The sequence below is a fragment of the Thermobia domestica genome, chromosome 12, assembly GCF_964235325.1.
Source record: "Thermobia domestica chromosome 12, izTheDome1.hap1.1, whole genome shotgun sequence".
Taxonomy (NCBI): Eukaryota; Metazoa; Arthropoda; class Insecta; order Zygentoma; family Lepismatidae; genus Thermobia; species Thermobia domestica.
Genome location: NC_137465.1, coordinates 70,185,223 through 70,206,104, shown reverse-complemented (window position 1 = coordinate 70,206,104; position 20,882 = coordinate 70,185,223). Strand labels below are relative to the sequence as shown.

The 20,882-nt window shown below is 35.2% G+C and overlaps 1 protein-coding gene across 2 annotated transcripts in view; it reads right to left on the bottom strand.

Moving 5' to 3' along the window:
- LOC145666503 (G kinase-anchoring protein 1-like) overlaps positions 1-20,882 on the bottom strand; it is an 85,898-nt gene that overhangs the window by 36,215 nt on the left and 28,801 nt on the right. The window contains exons 3-5 of one of the 2 annotated variants that reach the window (XM_081733772.1): positions 13,648-13,842; positions 2,120-2,284; positions 140-305 (exon numbers count right to left, since the gene is read on the bottom strand). In XM_081733772.1, coding sequence (XP_081589898.1) covers positions 140-305; positions 2,120-2,284; positions 13,648-13,842 — 526 coding nt within the window. The remainder of the gene's footprint in view (positions 1-139; positions 306-2,119; positions 2,285-13,647; positions 13,843-20,882) is intronic. The other variant, XM_081733773.1, reaches the window with a different exon arrangement.

The following is a 20,882-nucleotide window of genomic DNA, read 5'->3' as shown; positions in this document are numbered from 1 at the left end:
ACGAACTTCAATCAACGTTGATTTAGCACTGATATCACATTAAAAAACAACGAACCCAAAATATTTTCACCAGTCAAACCGGAGAACACCTTAAAGCAAAAGGCACTTTCACACTGCACAAGAAAAAAAATATGCTTACTCTCTCCTTGTCCCAATATATTACACAGCTTCTTGTTTCTGGTTTTCACATTTTGTAGTTCCTCTTTCAACTTCACCACTTCTTCCTTTAGCGACGCTATTTCCTTATCTCTCTTTTCTAATTCGTCTTTGTACTGAGCAATTGTGATCGCCTCCTGGATGAAAGGCTGTAAAAAGAAAATCAGAGGAGAACTGAAAATCTTGTTAAGAAAAAATATTCATTAATTAATATATTAAAAGTTGTTAGTTTTTCTTAATAATCATTACCTTATGAATGTGAACTCGTATTATACTGTAAGAGAAAGCCACAAAATCTTCAGTGAAAAACCTTGACTTTTTAACTTTCAAAGGTCTTGTCTGACAATAAAATTTACTACAAAACAATATATATGTATATATATAGTTAATTGTCGACTTATAATTGGTTGTAAACATTAGTTTAATAGCAACAACATCGCATTAACAACAGATACAGTGTGTTTAGTCTAAATGTATATTTGTATGTTGTACGTAAATATACTGCCATATTCGAGATGTATTTGCCCAAGTTTAAATACGTTTTTACACTGTCGTTTCAGAGACATTTATAATGTTAAAAGGAACTGCACTATACGAGTAAAAGCCACTGGAATATTGGAAAATTTTCTTCGTCTACCTGTTACAGGCTTGATAAACTTGCACCCCCTACACATTTGAATCATTTACTACAGGGTGATTTTTGTTAGAACTCACGGGTTTCATTTGGGTCTAAAATTTCTAACCTGAAGTCCGATTTTCATGCGGTTTGTGGCAAATGATCAAGGAAGGATGAGAGATTTATGGGACTATATTTACTGTTTTAAATTCATCCGGGGTAATATCGACCACTCCTCAAGAAAAACAAATGAAATTTTGGATTTTTGAAGCGAAATTGCAGAATACAAATAAAGTGTTAGTGGTAACACTCGTAAGTCACATGTTGAATGACTATGGGCGGTTTCTTGCGACAAATGACGGAGAGATTACTTGGGCGATCTAAGGAATCGATAACTGACATCTTCCACAACACCCGCCTGCGGGGTCCGATGCTTCTCTGTCTCACTCAGAACCGATCCTGTTTCTTCCCATTTATTCACTAGCGGCTACATTATGTTCCTGTGTGGGGCAGAACATGAGGCAAATTTGTTTCTAAATGCCCTTTGCGTAGCAAGAAGAGATTCCGTTCTCCAAAAACTTTTAACATAAACTCATGTTGCTCCAAGGAGTACACTATTCTCACTGCGTCCTGATCATACTCACACAGTAGCACAGAACTGTACAGCACAATTTTCAATACGACGACTGACTTTCCTGTTTCTTATTGACCTTGGCGAGATTGCCATCTAACGAAGAAACTCAAATTTCCACTCCGCATCGCACTTCATTCCAATTGTAAGGTACATTGGCGAATATTTGCTGTTTTCCTTGAGGCGTGGCCGATATTAGCCCGAATAAATTTAAACCAGTACACAAAGTTTCTCAAATTTCCCATTCTTTCTTGGTCATTTGCCACAAACCACATGAAAATCGGACTTCAGGTAGAAATTCTAGATACAAATGAAATCTGCGAGTTTAAAAAAAATCACCCTGTATAATCTATTATGTCAGGTTTCACTTTCATTCTTATTGTTTTAAATATATTTTTTTGTAATTTTTTATGACGGTTCTCTACATACTAATTACGTATTTGTTGAGTAGCGAATTACAGATGATCTATTTCTCTAACGTATTGTGCATAATGCTGTGTAACAGTATGCAAGACAAAATGCATTTCTCTGTAAGCATATTAGGAATTCGGAAGGATCTAGGCTTCATGATTTTTTAATTTTCTTTTACTTAAGTGTACATATTCATAAAATCAATTTCTTTCAAAAATCACTACATTTATCTTTGCCACGAAAGACTTCTACTACTATTACTCTAGTAAATAAATAATGTTTAGTTCACCGATTGAGAAACTTACCTCCCTTGACCTGCAAAGATCTAGTCTTTGCTCTCTATCAATGACTTTCTTTGTATCTTCCTTAATCCTATCAAAGAACGTTCTATCTTCCACTGATGGTACTCTGTCATTGACTGTCGCCTCTTCTCCCCCTTTGTCTGACGGTGTTCCTTCTCTACTGTCAATCTATACAGAAGCACATGCATTAGACAAACGATAAAATATTCATTCTATATACGTTTCAAAAAATCCTTAAATATTAATATGACAATGTTTCATAAGGTAGTCATCAAATTATTAAATTACTGTTAATAGTAATTAACTATGTTCTTTCATTTAAAATATATATATTTTATGTGATCTAGGAGCATTTTACACGATTATTGAATTTACGTAGAATATTTGTTATATATGTATATACAGAGCTATTCAAAATGATCCTCCCAATTACAAATTTTAATAACTTACGTTTCTAAACACGTACATTCATAAAAGTGACGTTCATGAAAGAGAGACTCAAAAAGTTTTAGTATCTGGCAAAGCTGATGTATTACTTGCACAGCTCGCCGCTAGGGCAACAATAAGACAAGATGGCAGCAAATGAAGACAAGAAAACTTTCTGTGTGCTAAATTTTCATAGTAACCAGTCTGTTATTAGTGTCTAAAAAAGTTTAGAACTAAGTTTGGAGGAAAAACTCCCTAGTGGGCACAATATTTGTAAATTAGTACTTCGATTTTAAAGCAAGAGGATGCATCTGCAAAATGAAATCGCCCTTCAGCAAGTGTCGCAGCAAGTGTGGAAACAACGGAGCATATTCGGACCAGTTTCACTAGAAGTCCACAGAAATCCACCGTGAAAGCAAACAGAAAGTTGCGAATACCGCAGCCTACTGTGTGGACGATTATCCGTAAGAGACTTAACACACAAAAAACTTTCCTGTCTTCATCTGCTACCATCTTGTGTTACTGTCGCCCTAGTGACAAGCTGAGCAACTAATACATCAGCTTTACCAGATATTAAAACTTTTTGAGTTTCTCTTTTATTTCATATCACTTTCATGTATGTACGTGTTAATAAGCATGAGGTATCAAAGTTTGTAATTGGGAAGATTATTTTGAATATCCTTATATATATATGCCCTTTTAATATTCGTGCTTTGTCATAAAATTCCTTATTCTTGTTCAAAAACTAAGAGGAAGTTTGGTTAACTCCCATCTAACATATCTAAAAGTGTTTATATTTCGGCTCTTTCGGAAATAACTAAAATGTTCTTAACTACTATGTTTTCAAACACTATTCGAAATATGTGATCTACGCTTTGCATTCGACGATTAACTAACGTTTGGAGAGTACATTTTGACTCTTCTGCTGACCATTCTCTACAATTAATTAAAGGGTAAAGATTTAAATTATTTTAATTTACGCTTAATGAAGGTAGGCAATTAAAAGACAGTTATTATACAAGGCCATATCAACGGAAAAACATTGGCGTAAGAATTCCCAGTATATATTAGAAACAAAGAAAAGCTCTCTAATCGGGGATTTTGTTTTTCTTACACAATAATCCTTTTGGATATATTTTCTTCGTCTGGACACAGCTTTGGTGAAGTAAAATAATTAGCTCTGATTCAAATTTTGTCAACAAGTGAAATATGCGTAGTCGTAAAAAGCAGTGCTTTATTTTATTTTGTTGCATCTCCCGACAGTATTGACGCCTCAATGCTATTAACTCGCACAACTGTTGCTTGAAGCTGTCTTATATTTATTATCTGACCGAAATAAATCATAGATTATAGTTTTCTGAAATATAAAAGATGTAAGAATCAGCTATCTAATTTCTCCCGAAATTGAAGGTATTTTCGGCGCCCCTTCAGCTTTTAATACCGATGTGTGTTAATTGAGATTGTATTATTATTACTATTATTATTATTATTATTATTATATGAGAGAAATAAATTGTAGGTCATAATTTTTCATATTTAGAACGATGTGAGACTATCACTGAATGACGTGCAGGGAAATTTCTTGAATAATTTATTCTAAAAATGTTTTCGAGAATGGCTTATTTTTGATTGGAATTGCTTAGTTACAATTTTTAGTATTAAATAACGATATTACACTCTGCTCTCAGATCTTTGCTTTTATTTCTATTACAATATTACATTTTAATGTTAACGGAAAATTTTGAAAATTAAATAATTTCATGAAAACATTTTTTCTAAAAAAAAAAGTTATTTATCTCATTTATTAGTTAAAATAATGTCATTTCTGAGTACATACAGTTAGTAACCAGTGGCCACTGCCGTTATTTTTACTATTAGATGAGATATATTTTTTAAAAAAAATGTTTTCATGAAATTATTTAATTTTCAAAATTTCCCGTTTTTTGAATCACCTTGTATTTGTTTAATATTCTCTCTTACCTTGTTTTCTCCTAGTGTGCTTGAACAATCTTGCAAGAAACTCGTGACTTGATTCTATTAATGTAATCCGTGGATAACATAAAATGTTCCTCAATATGAAAATTATAATCATGTGTCAGTCAAACTTTTAGTACGACGATAATTTCACGTAAGAATGATCCTGAATATGACCCATTGTGTATAAGGAAATTTAATAAGGGGATAAGACATCAACGCAACCATGGACTAATCCTATAAACATACCAAGGAACACCCTCCTAGATGAAAGGTCCCATATTTTCACAATACAAAGAAAAAAGTATTTGGTCTAGGAATTAATTCGTGCGGGTGGACAAGAGATGGCGCAACGAACGGAGCGTCCCACAGTTCCGTGTATCCACACATGTGTTGCAAACCCCTGTCATCGCGTATCGTTCGTAGTATAGGGCAGTGGATTAAAGCGTCAACAACACCAGTTTGTAGTTAAGTGAACATGGCGCAATTTGTGCCTGATAAAGTGTTTTTGCGGGTGTCCTGCTGCATTACTTTAACATGCAGAAAAGTGCGACTGAAAGTCATCGTATTTTGGTGGAAGTGTATGGTGACCATGCTCTAGCTGAGCGAACGTGTCAGAAGTGGTTTGCACGGTTTAGAAGTGGTGATTTCGGCTTGGCAGACCAAGAGCGAGCTGGACAGCCAAAAAAATTTCAAGACGAAGAATTGACAGCATTGCTCGAGCAGGATTCGTGTCAAACGCAGGAACAACTTGCAGCAGCATTAGGCGTTGATCAAACAACAGTCTCCAAACGCTTGAAAGCCATGGGAATGATTCAAAAGATGTCACATTGGGTTCCACATGAATTGAAAGACAGAGACGTTGAAAGACGAAAAACCATTTGCGAATTGCTGCTTCAACGACAGAGCAGAAAGGGGTTTCTGCATCGAATTATTACGGGTGATGAGAAGTGGATCCATTACGAGAACCCTAAACGAAAAAAGGCCTGGGTGAAACCAGGTGAACCAGGTCCATCACAACCAAAACGAGATATTCACTGTGCAAAGGTTATGATGTGCATATGGTGGGATATGAAAGGTGTGGTGTACTATGAGCTGCTGCAACCGGGTGAAACTATGAATGGAGAACGTTATCGACGACAATTAATGCGTTTGAAGCAAGCTCTGGCCAGAACACGACCAGAATGGAAGAACAAACATGATAAACTTATTGTTCAACATGATAACGCTCGCCCACATGTCGCAAAACCGGTCAAAACCTATTTAGAAAATGTCGGATGGGAAGTTTTAACCCACCCGCCGTATTCACCAGACGTTGCTCCTTCGGACTACTACTTGTTCGATTGCATGAACAACGATTTGATTGGACAGCAGTTTACTTCTTCAGAAGATATCGAAACATGGGTCTCTGACTGGATCGCTTCCAAGGATGAGGACTTCTTTCGCCACGGAATCCGTACATTGCCTGACAGATGGGCGAAAGTGGTGGCTAGCGATGGACAATATTTTTCTTAAGGTATTTATGTATTTTGTGTTTGTACTACAGCTTCAATGTGTGCGTACCAACCGCACGAATTAATTCCTAGACCAAATACAAATTTCTAAAACCTCAAGAATAATCCATATAACGCAAAATTATAATCCACTCAGAACCGGCCTAAGACCTAGCGAGTGTATATGGGTTATTAGGGTTTCTATATTACAGGTAGAAGCATGTATTTTAATCCCGCAGCTGCTCACCCAGACTGTTTTTAGAATTTTCTTTCTGTCACACGGTAAACGTCGAGATAGAACCTTTAAATATAAGACTCACGAAAAATGACACAAATTAAAATATTTTGGATTAAAAGCACATAACTCGAAATTTATTTTATTTTTATTTTTATTTATTTATTAGATCTTATCCTACACAAACAAATTTAAGTGCATCATAGCTAAATGTGTCAACTGTTAAGAACTGACCATTAGTTGCTCAGGTCCTTCGTAGGTTTGTTGGTGTATTTTGGTTGCTTCTTATTGGGTCCAATACTTTTGGGAAATCCCGAATATTTGAATACAAACTTCAATACATTAAATCTGTGATTAAGGAATCCTAAGGTTACATATTTTATTAATGCTGTGGACACTTCCTGTTGGATATAAATTATTTCCAATTTCAAAAATATACTGCATGTCCAAGAAGTCTTACCTCATTATAAAAATTAATAATTTTTGTTAGATTAATGATAGAAATGTAAAAGTTGTGTCAAATTGTGGGGAAACTAATCAGGTTTGCTTAGTATAAAGTCCCGTTGATATGATATCAGTCGCAATCAAGTAACATTTAGGAAACCGAACGTGTGCTACAACCGAAGATGTGGAAAAAGCTCAGCGTGTACTCTGATTACCCGAGACACGTCTTCGAAAACTGAAGAGGAGCTTTCAATCATAAGAAATGATGCCACTCAACGTGAAAAGTATTTGATCACAGTATTAAAAGTTCAAGAGTACAGGATCCGTAATATTATGACACCATAATTCATATTCAAAACTTTACACATACTAAACTTAATTAATGATTCACTGATATTTTATTATTCAGCATACGCAATAAATAAATGTGCACAACCTTAAATATTAGAAGTATTACTCTAATTGAAACCCTAACACAGAATGTTACTAACATATTAGTAATAAGTGTATATTGTTTGCATATTTACTAAGATTATAAATCAAAATACACAATATTAGGAAATGAACAGTGATGAAAAGTGAATACAAGCAGTTATCTCCGTTTCGAATAGCTTTATTGAAGCCAAAACAGAATAAATTGGCTGTAAATGTAAGATGCAATTATACATTCCAAATTGCAGTAATGTTGATGAAGAGAAAGAAATAGAAGGATATCTGCAAAGTTTCCCGAGAAAATATTACGTTTCATGATTATTTACGGATACTGATGGCAACACAGTCGATGGCGCAAGACAAAAATCCATGCAAAGACACTGCTTTGTTTGTAAAGCATATTTTGAAATATTCATGTTGTTTGCAATAATAAGAGCTGAAATAGTTTTTTCATGAACTAATCTCAATTAATGTACAATGCGCGATTCAAGTCTTTTGAGTTTCATATTCGTGTCTTGCGTCCTTAGTTCGTTATATATATATATATATATATATATATATATATATATATATATATATATATATATATATATATATATATATATATATATATACGGTGTTAATGAACTATACCGACAAACTGTAAGAGCTGATTCCTCACATCATAATAAGAGAATAATTTCATATGGACCTATGGTGAAAAGTGCATAGTTTCAGAGCTCGGACTGTCCAAAGCCAAATTTCAACAGGCCCTATTTCGAATTCCATAAACTGTGGATGGTGGTCCTTATCAGCGTAAAGGAAGCCACACACACACAATCCAAAAGTGTATATTTCGTCACTTTTCAATAGGTGTACAGGGTATTTCCTAAGGGGTGAAATTCTCCGATATGCTCTCAATAGAGTTTTCGGATATACCCTGATTTCAAGAAGGGTCTAAAGTATGCAGGAGGTTAAGCCTTGACAACAATGGACATCCAATGTTTCGGAGGGAAGTTGGAAGTGTTAGGAACCGGCAGCTCCATGATTTTTGTTTGGAATAACGTGTGATACGATGTATTTCGTCACGGTATATTTCACGTTTACTTCATTTTTAAGCGTGAAAGAAAACATTACAGCATGCATTTTCCCGAGTACGAGAGACCATGCTGCTAACGATTCTTAACACTTCCGAAATCGCGCCAAAAGATTCAATGTTCACTGTTATTAAGGCTTATCGTTTGCCTACTTTGGCATCATATCATAAAGTCAGATCATATCTCAAAATACGGTTGATGGCATGTCTGGGTATTTCACCCTGCACGGAATACTCTGTACACCCATTGAACATTAATGAAATATGCATTTTTGGATTGGGTATGCGTGACTTTTTTTACGCTGATAATGACCACCATCCACCATTTTTCGAATTCGAAATAAGGCCTCTTGAAATTTGTTATTTTGGAATTTTGGACAGCCCTAGCTCTGAAACTATGCACTTTTCCCACAAATCCATATGAACTTTTTCTCTTATTTTGATGTAAGGAATCATCTCCTACAGTTTGTCGGTATAGTTCATTAACACCCTGTATATATATATATCCGCTATTATTACAACGAACAATACGTTTCCGAAAATATTCAACAAACTAGTGCCTTGGTACGGGCTTTCATTTGCGTCATCGTCAGTGCTGCCAACCAATATTCGTAAATAGTCAGATAAATGGAATATTCGCTCGCGAAATTTTACAAATATTCCTTTATTCCTCTCTCTTCATCTACGTTAATGCAATATACGGCGAACTGTTCAAAACTCCACTCTACTGGCACTTGTATATGGTATGAATTGCATCATAACAATTATGGCATATTGACTCTCACGCGAAAACCATTATATAAAGAACTCACGTCTACCGGAAATTTTTGTTTAGAATCACTTCTCGCGGTTACATCTTCTGAATCAATCTTATTGTAACGATGAAGGATAAACTTTTGACCCAAAGATTGAAGAATGAGAGTCTCAGAATATGCTGACGTTCACAGATCTCATACTTTTCTTATAATGGAGAGTGAAATGGATTAATTCGAAGAATGCTGGAACTCACATGAGCTATATGGTTAGCACATACGCCTTCCGTGCGGGACTATCGGGTCCGATTTCTAATGGGACCTCATATTGTTCGGATTTCAAGTTGAATTGTAGATCGACGACTCACATCATTTCAATACTGAAGAAGGATGTTAAATTCTAAGTCTACAAACAAACCCAGATTACTAGAATTTCCCTCTATTTCTTAGTTTTCAATTTTATTCTTACCAGGAATTTTTCTGCCCTTAAACTCTGTTTATTCTTAAAAGATCGCATCTGTCACTACATTTTATCATAAAAAGCAAGCACATCTGTGCAAATACAAAAAACTAAGAGCACTTTTTCCAAAAAGTAAATATACACTTAACAACATCTAACATTTTCTCCTCATATTTCGTTTATTATATAATACAACGATATTGTATATCTATGCGATAAATTACTTCCATTTTCGTATCTTGATTTTGGGCAACGGTGCGTAAAGTACACAATCTGTTGAGTAGAAGAAGAAGAAAGAGATAATATGTTGTTGATTCTAAATATAAAGAAGAGTTAAAGGTAGTAGCTGAAAATCTATGTTGGTTTTAAATGTATAAAATTGTACTCTTAGTTACTGTAATAGCAAATAATTGTTTAAAGGTTGCTATGACGACCGAAAAAGATTATTATTAATGAAGTTGTGAAAGAATAATAAAAGGTAATAGAGATATAAGTGACGTGTCTGATTTAAAGTAAATTGATCGTGTTGACATGAACTGTGGGCTAAATGTAACGTGAAAAAATAATAAGTTAATATTCGTTACATTTTAGATGGTGGTTCCTATATACGTTACATTTTAGATGGCGGTTTACCGACCAGGTCTTTGAGATTAGTTTGAAATATAGTAAAGCAGTCTCAGCATAGTAATCAACACGGAGTATACTTTACTCAGAAGTGGGAAAAGAATTTATAGAAACATAAAAATGAGTGTTTCTGGAAATGAAAATATGCATGAAGAGGTGGTGATGTAGAGCTACCAGATACGAATTCATCAAAGAACGTGGCTGATCTTATAAGACAGCTTGGTTAGCAAATATCGCAGCAACAGCAAAAAATGGATACCCAGCTAGAGCAAATGTCCCACCAAATAACTCAATCCATAACACATCAACTGACACAACAGGCGGATGCTAAGTTTGAGCAAATAAACCAAACAAACAGATCATAAGATGGAACAGATTTTACATCGATTTACTGATGTACAGAATTCTGTAGAAGTTGTAGAAACTGTACTTAATGAGCATACTAGTCAGATCAGGGAATTGCAAAAAGAAGTAAATGCGATCAAAGAGAAATTTAATACTCCAAATAGTGATCGAGTTCCGGCTGTCAACGTTGAACCTATTACATATGAATCCAAAGCACTAGTGGAAATAGTAATTCATCAGAAGGATATTCAGAACAAGACGATAGTGAAGCTACTATAGAGAGAAATGGGAAAAGAAATCATCCATCTCAGCGCCGGAAACACATTCCCATAAATCCCAAGCATTGTACAGATTACAGTAAAGGTAATCATGTTCGATTCAGTGAAATTAGATCACTAACAAAATTTAGTGGAAAGACAGATAACATCTCGGCCAGTACATTCCTAGAAAAATTCGAGGAAGAATGTGATCTAATTGTAGAAGACCAATCTAAATTTTTGAAAATTCTGCCTCATGTTTTATTACCACCGTGTTCCGTATGGTTTAAAGCAGTCAGAAGTAATTTACGTAATTATTTAGATTTTAAAAATGCCTTACTTTCCAACTTTGAAAATGATTTCATGTTGGCCAATAGAGACGCCTTAGTTCGAAATAGACATTATAACCCGAAATTGGATAAGAGTCTCGCTGATTTTGTAATATCCGTATATAATGAATTGAAGTAAATTGATCCATACCAACAGGAATCAAGAGTAATAGCATCAATCCGAATCTTGTTACCTTTTAAGTTGCAACAAATATTAATTTCTGCACAATGCGTTAATTTCAATCACCTTATTATGATAGTGCAAAATTTTGAAAGTCAATCAATGTTACAAGCTAATAGTAATCGAAATCAAGCCTATGCTAATCGTAATCAAGTTAGTTATGTACCGGTTCGCAACATCAATATCAGAGAAGAAGGTGTTCTTAATGCGAAGAATAATAATAGATTCTATTGTAATGAGAATAGAACTGAACCCAATGTTACCGGTAATAGAACCGAATCTAATTTTAGGAGAAACAGGAACAATAATCGTAATACATTTAGGAACCAAGCGAATAATAAATTTAATTTTACACGAAATGGATTTCGTAAGATTTATAGGTGCCAGAAATTCTCAAAATAGAAATTCGAATACAGTTGAAGTACATAATAGGCAGGACCGTACGCAAGATTGTGGCGTACAATGCAACTTAACTGAACCCTTTCGCAATGTAACTTAAGCTAATGTTGTGGCGTCCGAGAAAACATATTCAATTAATTCTTGTTTATTTTCACATTGAATACAATTATGATTTCATTTGTTATTTGTACTTTGTTTGAATTCTATACAGATTAATTCTTTGCGTCATCCTAAGAAAGTAAATTAATAAAGTTAGTTAAAGACATTAGTTCCTTCAGAAGTTTTATCCAAGATTAACATAGATAACATCGAGTTTTCAGATTGATTCTTAATATGATAATTTCTTTACTTGTATTAATCCTTGTTATGATATTGATTATTTTGTTTCATTTTGAATATTGTTATAATTTCTTTGTAATTCGTACTGCTTCTGAATTCTATGCTATTTACATCTATGCATCGATACAAATATTGTTTATCAAAGCTATGTTAATTAAGCCCAAATGGAAGAAATAAGTTATATAGTATGTCAGCATATACTGAGTTGATTTGTCAATGAGCTCCCATAATATGATTTAAAGAATCTATTTTAGGACCTAAATAATTAATAAATTGATCATATTTTTTGAATTAGTCCTCTTCATCGATAATTTTATAATTAAAATGGAATTAATTGTTACATAAATATAAGAATGAGATAAAATTAAATTAATATTCATGTATTGTAATTTATATATATACGAGGGCTATTCGGAAAGTAATGTAACCTTATATATAAAGATAGGTAAAACGGTCCGGGATTCTTTCTTAAATTGTAACCAATTCAAAAGGTCATCGTCGGGAGCAATATATACGATATTGTATATCTATGCGACAAATTATTTCCATTTTCGTATCTTGATTTTGGGCAACGGTGCGTAAAAGTACACAATCTGTTGAGTAGAAGAAGAAGAAAGAGATAATATGTTGTTGATTCTAAATATAAAGAAGAGTTAATCGTAGTAGCTGAAAATCTATGTTGGTTTTAAATGTATAAAATTGTACTCTTAGTTAGCGTGATAGCAAATAATTGTTTAAAGATTGCTATGACGACCGAAAATGATTATTATTAATGAAGTTGTGAAAGAATAATAAAAGGTAATAGAGATATAAAAGACGTATCTGATTTAAAGTAAATTGATCGTGTTGACATATAGTTAAAATTATACGAACTGTGGGTTAAATGTAACGTGAAAAAATAATAAGTTAATAATCGTCACATTTTAGATGGTGGTTCCTATATACGTTACAATAACAATGTACGAAAAAGATTTTACGGAAACTTCCATAAAAAGTGTTATCTTCGAATGTATGAACTATCTTCAATTATGAAAAAGAAATGGGTTAAATCACAAAAAAATATTGTAATTTTCTTTTTAAGTTATTTTCGTTCATTTCTTTTTCGATTTATCATGTAGAAACAAGCATTAAAGGTTCGATTTTTTTATTGTCTTTTTTGCTATTCAGCACCTAAATATTAGTAAATATGTCTCTGTTAGATAACGTGTGTAGAATAGTGTAGATGAATAGTAATTGGAACGACAAGGTAATCAATAAACGGACGATAGAACATCACTATACATATATATATATCCATTTATCTATCTATATTTTTATATATATATATATATATATATATATATACCCAAACGGTGTACCAAGTCGTGATTACTCAGCTCATGGACGTCTCCATATGCCTACAATCAAACTCGTGACTGAGCTCTTCATTCATTCATGATGACATGGACTTCCTTACTGCAAAGTATTTAAGGTTTATCGGATGAAAGTTGTAGAGTAAGCAACTCTATAATGTAGAGCTTATCTTTTGGTACTTTCATATCATATATAATGCAGCTTAAAAGCGCAAGTTTGTGTACAATGGGGTGATTATTACATGCTTTGAAGAGGTCTGCAGTTTCATATCCACAAAAAAGTGGCACTGTGAAGAACCTAAAATACTAAATATTTGTACGACATGACTTGTTTTGTAAATTTTGTTAGACATGTTTTAGACCTCAACAACATTTGGGATTTTTACTTTTAAAGGAAGGTCTCTCGCCAATCACCTGGGAAGATTGAAGATTGTTGAACTGTTCCAGTGACATCGTATGAACCTTGCTCTTCTTCTCTTTCTTCTTTCCTTTCTTTTCGTCCTCTGTTTCCTTCTTCATTTGCTCATAGAAGTCTTTCTTCTCTTCGTATTCCAACTTGGACAGAAGGATTGCCTGATGTAAATCCTGTTCATAGGTGTCTGCAACAAACTGCAAGACATCATTTAATCACCACTGAACGATAGATTACCTTGCAAAACAACAATATCTAAAGTGTATGCTATACCTAGTCTGGCCATAAATACTGTTAAAAAGGCAAAAGAGAAAACCAGCAATATGGCGAAGAGTAATTTCATGTGCAGAAAGGATGTGAACTATATATGGTCTGACAACTGTTTGCACCAATCAAACTTCAAAATGCACGCCGTTAGTGAGCACTCAGGCTACGAGTCTAGCGAACCACTCGTCTATTGCAGAACGCACAGTCTCAAGAGAAAATGTTGACACTACTGTCAGTAAAATCTTGTAAATTGTGGAGTAACTGTAAAACTGCTTCAAACTTAAAGTTGTATAATGACTTTTCTTGCAGGCAATACTTCTACCACTACCGACAGTTTGTTATCCAGAGGATTAAGGGCAGAACTGAAAGAGCCAGTCATCAATGAATATAAAGTCAAGAACATTGTGCTCCACGCACTTCTTGGTTGATTTCTATTTGCGGTAGGAGCGGGATCTTGCTGGAAAGTCCACTGGGGCCTTCTGACTGGGTGGTGATGAATTCCTTCACTACAAGCTCCAACAGTGTTTTGATACACCTAAGCACCTTCGGCTTTTACGACTTCTTCACAAAAATGAAGATGTGAGGTGCCAGTATAACTCACTTCCCACCACACCATGACTGAAGCGAGATGATGACCTCTCTGGACTTCGGAACCTTGTTCCTATCTTTCCGAGATAATTAGGTAGGAACAAGGTTCCGACCGTTTTGGCAACTGAACTCTCTTAGACGTGAAACAGTTTCTCACTGGTAAAGAGAATCTATCTCCGTCCACTGTTCACACACCACTGAAGGAGGCGTTCACATTTACTTTACTTCACCTCTGCACCTTCAGACGCGACGTCTGACTGTGTCCCGGTAAGCTCGAAGACCATGATTATCTCTAAGTACGGACAACGTTTGCCTGGAGATGTTTATATCACGGGCATCATTGCCTACTTTCGTACGGGATCTCTCCTCACACGTTTCGCCACTTCTTGAACAGTTTCTCGAGTTCTTGTACTCCGTGAACGGGCTTCTTTCGGAAGATTCTGAAAGGATTCAGTATCAGGAAACCACTGAATTGTGAGGTACAGAAACATACGAATGATTTTCTTTATTTTTTTAAGCATGTTGGAAATCGTACTTATTCGCTGGTTTTCCACGTCTGTGTAGGGATTTCACAGCTATTCGGTTTTCGTAATCACCCCATTCCATTTTGCCGGTACACCTTGTGCGTCTCCCTTTCTACAACAACACTCACCAGCAGTCGTTGCACATTCACTGAAAGGATCATTCATTCTCCTCTCATTAGATAGTGTTGAGTTTCTGGAACTTTCTAACAGTATTTATGACCATACTAGCTATCAATCAAATACAACTGAATATTCACTTTGTTTTAAAAATGCGTTAAGAATGCGCCCGTAAAATAATTCTATGCACATAACTTTGAATAAAGTCTCGAAAGTAATCAGAAGATATGTCTTAAATTGGTTTTCAGAACTCTACCTAAAATAGAAGAACATGTTCAGTTTTTTTAAACATTACATATATGATTTTTCTTTAACATTAGGATATCTATATGCAACCATAAAATATATTTTCATATGCAGTAGCTTTCTACATTTTAGAAAGCAGTTGTTAATTTACATCATGTCCAAACTGATTACGAGAACGTATTTCTATTCTCATAATGTTTGGTTTTTGCGTTGTTTTCAATTTATGAAGTGATCTAATATATACTAAATTTCAGGCACCTGAGTTATTTGTGTACAATTTTCTCTACATATAAACAATTGCGTAACATCTACAGATGGTTATCAAAATAATGAAAACACTCGTAGAAAACGCAATTTGCCAGATTAATGCAGCCTGGGACCATTATTGGTGTCCATAACAGCCCTGTTTCGTCGTAGAATTGACGAATGTAAGTCATGAATGGTTTCTAGACGAATATTGCACCATTCCTCGTGTACTGAATAACCCAATTACCTCAGTGAGAATGAAGGAACATGTCTGCTACGAAGTTTGAGTTCCAAGTAGAGGTGCAAAAAAGCCGGCTTTTTGGGGAAAAAACGAGAATTTTGGAAATTTTGGCTTTTTTCATGATTTTTCTGTTTAAATAGCTTTTTTATAGTATACTCAACAGTTAAATAAGATTCCATAATCTAAATGCCATATTTCGCTCTGGAAATCACCATCATGATGGATGGAGCACGTGGTTTATGAATTAAAGTAAACATAAAGTACGTAATATTTGAGGGCAATTTACACGCTATTTAACTTTATTTTAACTTCTGAATTATCGACATTTTTTTCTTCTCTAGATCATTTGTCTTTAGTCATCCGTGTTTCACTTCTTAGAGCTTAGTACTCTAGCTTCTAGCACATTAATATTAAACTCATGTGTTTCAATATATCCATCAGAGCGTAGATTTTTCAATATATCTGTCAGAGCGTACTTCCACATTTCCGTTATACTGCAGCTGTGCAATGATTTAACAATAATCTTTCGGACACAACCTTGAATACCATTTGATAGAAATAATCAGTAAAATATTTGGGAGGAGTTTTTTCTAAATAATGTTTGGTTTTTCTAAAACTTCCTAACTTTTATTTAAGAGGAGCCTAAGTTTATGAGTACAGGCATAACAAATACTTCGTTTTGTTTGTATATTCAGCTATAATCTTCCAGATACAACCTTGAGGACCATTTTATACTGATAATCAGTGGCCGCTTTAGAAAAGTATTTTGGGAGGGGCTTTTCTTATTAATGCTTAGTTTTTCTAAAAATTCCTAATTTTTTATTTGAGGACAGCTTGAAGTTTATTTTATTTTATTTTATTTATTGAACAAATTCCCAGATACAGCATAATTGTGCCATTTTACACAGGAAAATGTCAACAAGCGGGAAAAAAAAAAGAAAAAGAATTTAAAAACTAAACAACAACAGTAACATCAATAATATTAACAAAGAGTGCACAAGTAATATTATTTAGCCAGCACGCGTTTTATTGCTCTTTCAAACACCGGGTAGCTCGAAAAAATGTCCACCTCACTTGTTAGATTATTATAATAGTTGGGTACTCGGTGAAAAAGAGACGTCTGTATAATTGTCAACCTAGGGCGTACAAGATGGAATAGGTGGGTATTCCGGGTTTTGCGGGAAGGGACATGTAAGTATAGTTGTTGAATTAGAGTTTCTGATCTTAGGTTCCCATTTACAATCTTATGAAGAAACTTCAAATCAGAGTTATTTCTGCGTACTTCCGGCGTCTGGATATTAAGATATCGCAAAATTTCCTTCTTAGGTAATATTCGAAGTGCGGGAACACGAAAACGTACTATTGCAATAAAGAAATTGAGAACAGACTCAAGTCTAGAGAGATGTGTAGGTGCGGCCATGGCCCATATGGGAGAGCAGTATTCGATCTTGAGTGCTATTAGAGTTTTATAGAATATTGTTAATGATGCCACAGTACGTAGTTCACTGAATCGGTAAAGAAGCCCCAGCATACGCATTGATTTCTTAACTATTGAGGAGATGTGGTCAGAGAACGAGAGTTTCGAATCAAAGATGACACCAAGATCATTATGACTGGCAGAATGTGTTATTGGGGAATCGTTAATATGGTATTTGGAGGGAACAGGAGACTTTTTCAGAGTAATAGTAATACCGTCACATTTCTTACTGTTAAGTTTCAATTGCCACATTTCACACGTCTACAAGATAATTTATGTCTTCCTGTAGGGCAATTGTGTCATGGAAACATGATATTTCTCTATATAATTTGCAATCGTCAGCAAAAAGCAAAAGGCCACTAGAATTAACTGATAGGTGAGAGTAGAGATCGTCCATATACAGGACAAATAGCAGGAGCCCTAGTACGCTTCCCTGAGGCACCCCCGAGATCACAGGTTGGGGGTTAGAAGTCGCCCCTGAAATAACAACTTTCTGTTTACGGCCGTTTAGATAGCTGGTGATTAAAGAGAGAAATTTACCATGTACATTAAACCTATTAGAAAGCTTGTGGAGAAGAAGAATGTGACTGACAGAATCAAAGGCCTTTGAGAGATCAAAATAAATGACATCTAATTGAGTATTGTTATCTATACATTGAATCGCACAGGAAAGAAGAGTACTTAAGTTTGTGAGACTTGAGCTTTTCGGTAGAAAGCCATGCTGAAAGGTGTGAATGTAAGGCGACGTGAATTTGAGAAGCCTGTCTTTGATTATTTTTTCGCAGATAATAGATAATACAGAAAGAAGAGATATTGGCCTATAGGAGGATACTTGATCTTTAAGTCCTGATTTATATATTGGGGTCACATGAGCTAGTTTCCAGCTGGTGGGATAATATCCTTCTCTGAAGCATCTATTGAATAGGATGGATAAAGGAACTGAAATAGCTGAAGCAGTTTTGTTAAGATAGAGAGAGTCAATGTTGTCGGGCCCAAGAGATTTATGTGGAGGAAAGCGACTGCAAGAGAACCAAAACCTCACCCGGGGTGGTAGAGAGGTCTGATAAGGTGTTAGTACAAATGGGGAGGAGAGGGGGAAGATGGGTTGTAGGGGGAAAGGCGGTAAATGTTTTACAGAAGTAGTTATTAAAAAGGTCGGGTCTCTGACCATCACTAGCTTCAAAATTCTCGTCATGAACTGTTGCTGGTATGCCGGGAGATTTCAATCGAGATTTAATTACAGTCCAAAATAGTTTAGGGTTGCTAACAGTAAATCACCAATTGAGTCCATGTATTCAAAGTACTTACGTCGCTGTACCTTCTTCGTAAAGCTTCTAATTTTAGCGAATTGTTTGTATGTGTAGTCACTCGGATGTGACTTCCATAGATTCCAGGCAACTTTTTTGTTTTTAAGAAGATCACGCAGCTCATTGTGGAACCAGACCGGAAACTTCTTCGATTTTGATATTTTTATAGGGACAAAATCCTTTATAGTTGAGTGGACAACAGATGTGAATAGGTCCACCGCCTCGTCGACAGATCCTGCCTCCAACAAACACCAAGGAAAGAGTTCAATAGCCCGACAGATGTCATCCCAGGGGGCTTTCTTCCAAAGAAGTTGTGACCTACTTTTAAGGGGCTGGTTTGTAGTACTGGAGGGGAAGAAATTGAATGAAACATATAAGGAATCGTGGTCCGAGAGAAAGAGATTTCTGCATGGAACAATACGACGAGGTTCTAAGTTAGAGAGAACATAATCCAGATTGCTATTTTTGCGGGTATTATGCATATTGTGCTGACCCAGTCCAAGTCCATGAATAAAATTGTCCATGAAATAATTGTCATTTCCGTCTTTAGCGATGCCATGCTTACTGTCCTGCCACGTGATGGAGAGGTTGAAATCACCCAATAGGATGACGTCACCGAGTGATAATGCTTGTAACAGTGAGTCATGGCAAGCTTCTAAGATGTACTGAGGAGTGTTCTTGTGCGGTCTATAGAAGCACCCAATAAACACAGAACTACATTTTGAAATAAACACTTCGATCCAAATAAGTTCACAATTCCGTTCAAAATCCAATCTTCTCTTGCTCTTCCACTTATTATTTATACAAATCATCACTCCACCTCCACGAGTTATGCGGTCTTTAAGAAAAATGGAGAAATTATTTGAGAAAATAAGTTCACTGTCGTTCACAGATTCATTGAGCCACGATTTAGTCACTGCACGGCAATCCAGTTTCATTATCTCGCCTAGGTTGATTGAGCATTCGAGTAATTTGTTTTTAATACTATGAACATTCTGGTAATAAATATTAAAAGTACTGGTGGAGTCTGGACCAGGGTTTATGTGAATATCACCACAAAGCAAGAGAAGATAAAAGAAAATGAGGTACTTTTTTTTTTGTGTGTGTGTGTGTGTGTTTGAATCATACCTTGTCACACAGTCACTGGTAGTTCCTCTGTCACTTTCAGTAGAAGCTAAGAAAGCACATGGCGGTCTCCTTAGGCGGTCTTATGAGTAAAGGCAAAACTAATATTTAGTTTGTTTTAGAAATTTCGTAATTTCGGGGTAGAGGCTTCAATACGAAAGACATCCCCACCCTAACACTCTTCGCAAATCCATCACTGCTAGTAATTAGTAATAACAAAGATTTAAAAACGATTAGCAAGGAAATCGGCCAGGACTCACAGTACACGCACTATCTTTACATTCATAAATGAAATTAAGAAAAACTTTTGTCAAAATGGTCGAATGCGGGGTTGAATCCCGGACTTCACGATAGAAGCGCGAAAGCTAACCACTCACTCATGTTTGTTGTGCAGTTGTGCTTAACTTAAATGTATTCTCTCTCTCTCTTTCTCTATGACCACAAAAGCTCTCCATTGACTTCTGTCCTTATCCAATTCAATCCAGTTTCTACTCTGTATTCCTATTTCTGCTAGATCCATCTTAATATTGTCCTCCCATCTGGGCCTAGGTTTTCCTAATGGACGTTTCCTGATTGGATTTCCAGTTAAAACTTTGAAAGTGTTCCTACTTTCTTCCATTCTGGCTACATGACCTGCCCACTTGAGCCTCCTAGACTTGACGACTCTAAGATGTTTGGTAAACCGTATAAATTATGTAGTTCCTCCTTATGAAGTTTCCACCATTCCCTACTCCCGTTCCTCTTGGATCCAAATATTCGTCTCAGAATTTTATTCTCAAATAATTTCAGTCTGCGTTCTTCCCTCAACGTAAGCGACCATGTTTCACAGTCATAAAGCATAACAGGCATGATTATCATTTAAAAGAAAGAAAAAAAAAAGCTTTAAATTCCTTGACAGAATTCGCGACGAAAAAATATTTTGAACTGAATAATAACAAGAATTTCCTGATTTCAGTCGACTTTAATTTCTTTGTGGGTATGATTTTGGTCTGGTAATACTGATTCAAGATATTTGAAAGTATCCACTGTGTCGAAATTATTAATTGATATTTTAACGCATTCATAATTTGCCGTATTACATCCTTGTGAACTTCCTTGA